Source organism: Apis dorsata, unplaced genomic scaffold (genome assembly GCF_000469605.1).
Source record: "Apis dorsata unplaced genomic scaffold, Apis dorsata 1.3 scaffold_257, whole genome shotgun sequence".
Taxonomy (NCBI): domain Eukaryota; kingdom Metazoa; phylum Arthropoda; class Insecta; order Hymenoptera; family Apidae; genus Apis; species Apis dorsata.
This window is the reverse complement of record NW_006263535.1, coordinates 87,057-91,262: the sequence shown is the minus strand read 5'-3', so window position 1 is coordinate 91,262 and position 4,206 is coordinate 87,057. Positions and strand designations below refer to the sequence as shown.

Here is a 4,206-nt window from a genome sequence, read left to right as displayed (position 1 = left end):
ATATATATATATACATAGTAAAATCCAGCATCTTTTATCAAAAAAGGTTAGTACGGAAAAGGAGTTGTTACATCTTGAAGATCTTGATTGAAAAATGCGATTCCAAATTAAATATCCAAGTCTGCAACAATATATTACGAATCAATATTTATCATATAATTATACACTTGTCATTATCTATTGCGATTCACCGATCACTGACAATCACCACGTATTTAACCGCAGAATCGACGACCGCAGCGAAAGAAAATCCATAATGACATTTAACTTACGTCATACCACTTGTTTGAGATCCATACATCTGATCATGATTTACTCACCTGCAGTTACGATTGGTTATATTTGTAGTTATACAATGATATGTATCAAACGCGTTACGATTACGCAATGATTTTTTATACATTCGGAAGGTGAACATATAAAGTTCTCACGCTTTCAAGAATCTTGTTGTTGCAGAAGAAGGTAGTCATCGTTTCATTCGTCGCTTCAATTAAATTATATTCGTTTATTATTCGTTTTATAGAATAATTTTATAAATAAAACATTTTTCTTCCAGCTCTACCTATTGGACAAACGTCTATGCAATCCTCGTCGTCTCTGGCAGACGAATTGAACGCAGCAACTGGTTCTAATTCCAACCGACCGCATTTAGTTTTACGAAAATGTCATTCAAGGCTTCGTCATGAGGATAGTTCACCCGATAGCGAGCGAATGGCCACCGACAGTGGCCATTCTACTGCTCACTCGCCAGAAAATGGGCCAAAAAGTGTATCACCGATACCTTGTAACACATTACAGAACACGGATTCTGTTTCGCCGAGTAGTACACCAGGTGACTTTTTCTCGTTTTTTGGCAAACTTATTACGAAAACATCATTTTTGAAAAATATTATTTGATAAAAATTTTTGTTTCTTTATCAATTCAATAAAATATTATTGTTACTTACAATTTTCATTATAATTTTCATCATAATGCTCTCAATGTCGCTTCGAAGGAAGCGGCGGTGTACCGTTTACTCAACTCGAACTATTGGAGGCAACGCATCGAGGATTACACAAATTCGTGCCAAGACACCACGATGAGATCGATCTTGAAATTGGCGATCCTATTTACGTTCAAAAAGAGGCCGATGACCTATGGTGTGAAGGTTCGAACATTATTTATCGTTTCAAATCAATCTTTATCAAAGTTTTGAGACTTTCTCTAAAAATACATAACCTATTTTTCTTATATACTTATTGCATTGAAGGTGTGAACCTGAGAACAGGTCGACAAGGTATTTTCCCCTCGGCTTATGCAGTCGACATGGATTACAGTGATTTTGATCCATCGGCACCAAAAGTGAAAAGGGAACGATACCTTTTAGGTTATTTGGGTTCCGTAGAGACGTTGGCACACAAAGGCACTGGTGTTGTTTGTCAAGCGGTTCGAAGAATCGTCGGAAATTCACAAGAGTCACCTGTTTCACAAAGTTGTATTTTAGAAGTGTCCGATCAAGGTCTTCGAATGGTCGATAGAAGTAAACCACGGGTAATTGAAGATAATCGATTCGATTAAATTATAATAAACAAAAATATAAACAGAGTAATAATCTCTTGCAAATTATAGTTCTCGAATTCAATAATACGTTCTTATTTTTTCTTTTTTCTTTTTTAGAAAAATCAAGGACCTTGCCATGATTATTTCTACTCGCTTAAGAATGTCTCATTCTGCGCCTTTCATCCTCGCGATCATCGCTACCTCGGCTTCATCACGAAGCATCCTACCTTGCAAAGGTTCGCTTGCCACGTGTTCATTGGCCAAGAATCTACAAGGCCCGTTGCCGAAGCTGTCGGGTATGTATATCATTTTATTCTTTCTTATTATTATTATTATGATGTTTTCATCATAATACATTATTTCATTTCATTTCTCTGAAAATCAATTGGATAGAAATTAATTTATTTCTCGCTATTATTTCTGATTTTATCTAAAGATTACGTAATTTAAATTTCTTTGTTCATCATGAAAGTTATATTCATATATTATAAATCATCTTTTAAAACGATCAAATCATCAAACTTATAAAAAGATTATTAAAAGGATGATTATTGTGATTATTATTATTTAAATGTACAATATTTCTTTTTCATAGGCGTGCTTTTCATCGGTTCTACACGAAGTTCATCGAGACTGCTTTCCCGATAGAGGATATTTATATCGAATAGATTATACTGCTGGCCTGTCGTATAGCGGCTATGGAGGAAAAGATAAATCTCACATTCCTTTGTCCCCTGTACATACTGCCCTTAGTTGTAGATAACTAAAAGAAAAAAATGATTAACGCGAATCAAACACCCAATTTCGAGCAACTTCGGGAAGCGTCACGACGGGACCGACTATTCAATGTCGTCTAATTTTGTTTTAACATTTTATAATTTAATTTATTATATTTTATATTTCGATTGTTTTTTGTTTCTTATCCACTTCCAAACAACTTATCACTTTCCATTTATGCACGAATCGATCCATCGTTACTATGAACAATTTCACAATTAATCACAATAATCTTTTCACTTTCGTTTCTTTTCATTTCTGCGATGGGACGCGGTGACTTGAACTCCGGGTGAAAAAAATCTTTAATATTTAAATAACTACTAATACTAATTACTTACCAGATAAGAATTAATCGCTAACCTTTCGATCCTTCGACCAAATATCCATATAGCGACACGTAGAACGAGACAAAAACAGACAATAGTGTGGATCGTTCCAATATTTTATTTTTAAATAAAATAAAATCGAACAATTTCGTTTGAATTCTTTTTTTTTTTTTATCGTGTCGACTGATCGATTTTATTTCAACCGTCTAAACGTTTCGAATTTGCTTTCGCTCCGAATTACGTTTAAATTATGGCAACGAAAGAATATCGTTTTCCGTGAAAGAAAGAAAACGATCTCCAAACGCGCCAAGAGATATTATTGTATTGTATTTAGAGACACGTCTATTTTTCTATCTTTCTTTTTGAAAGAATCGTTAATTATAGATTGCGTTATAAACTATAAGGCTTAACGTTTTACGATCTATTCAATTCCGCGAGTTCTGGATGATTCGAATCGCAAAACGACGATTGATCGAAACGCACATTGGCCTCCCTGAATCTCGATTATGACTATCGATTGTACTGCGTTGCAGCGTTTCGCGAACTTTCATGCAGGACGAATCAAATCGCACGCACCGAACGATGAAATATCGATCTATAATATATAAAAAAAAAAGAAGTATATAAATAATCGCGATTATTAATTTGTACCACTCTTATTCTAATGTTCGATCGTGTGTCTCATGATAAGTCTCGTACGAAATTTCTTACCTATTAAATATTTCTTCGATACATTTATTTTATAACCAAAAATTTTATTATCAATTTTTTCAAATTATTTTTTTTTCTTGTACATATTAAAAATTAATCAATCTTTTTAATTATCATTTATACGATTACGTGCTTGGGATTTGATCCACGCTGTACACGTATTGAACTGCTCGGTTATACAGTATGTTAAATAAAAATTGAGAGATAAATTGCAGTGCTTACTCATTGCTAGGAGACTCTTGTCTGCACCATCGTCTATCAATTATACGTGCCTTTGATTGAGATCGCCTCGAGTATCGTGCCTTTCCGATTATTTTCTCATACAGGTACAAATTAATATCATCCGCGTGTGTATAAGTCACTTATTCTTGAATTTTTTCATAAACTGCATCATCGAGTAGAATAAAAAGGTGCGTGATGCAAAAAACGAATCACTTTGACTACATTTATGTCCGTTACCTCCAAAACTTGATTAAAAAACGTCGATTTAATTGTGATGAAAAAAAAAATTTTTTCTGAAAGCGAAACCTGTGTTATATCGTTCTTTCTTCTCGATTTTAATTTTTCGATGTTTTTGTCGTCGATACATTAGATTGGGGATTCGATTCGATCTTTCGCTCGATCGATATAAATGTATAAATTAAGATACATCTAGTTACAATTTTCGTAGCGAATAAATCCTTGTTATCAATTTTTTTCTTATCTCAATAGATATATATAAATGAACAAAAGGCTTTGTTTATCGAGTTAACACTCGAAAAATACATGCTTCTTTCATTCACGAAATATCTTGGAAGCGTTGGCCATTTGTTCTTTTCCAATACTCATGATCCAAATGAATCCTATATATAT

General features: G+C 33.6%; 1 protein-coding gene across 4 annotated transcripts in view; it reads left to right on the top strand.

The window, feature by feature from the left end:
• LOC102672346 (JNK-interacting protein 1) overlaps positions 1-3,781 on the top strand; it is a 7,870-nt gene extending 4,089 nt beyond the window's left edge. For all 4 annotated transcript variants that reach the window (XM_006616310.2, XM_006616308.2, XM_006616311.2 and 1 more), the window contains exons 4-8: positions 557-832; positions 996-1,148; positions 1,251-1,531; positions 1,658-1,836; positions 2,136-3,781. In XM_006616310.2, coding sequence (XP_006616373.2) covers positions 557-832; positions 996-1,148; positions 1,251-1,531; positions 1,658-1,836; positions 2,136-2,208 — 962 coding nt within the window. In that variant the 3' untranslated portion in view covers positions 2,209-3,781. The remainder of the gene's footprint in view (positions 1-556; positions 833-995; positions 1,149-1,250; positions 1,532-1,657; positions 1,837-2,135) is intronic.
• The last annotated feature ends 425 nt before the right edge of the window (positions 3,782-4,206 follow it).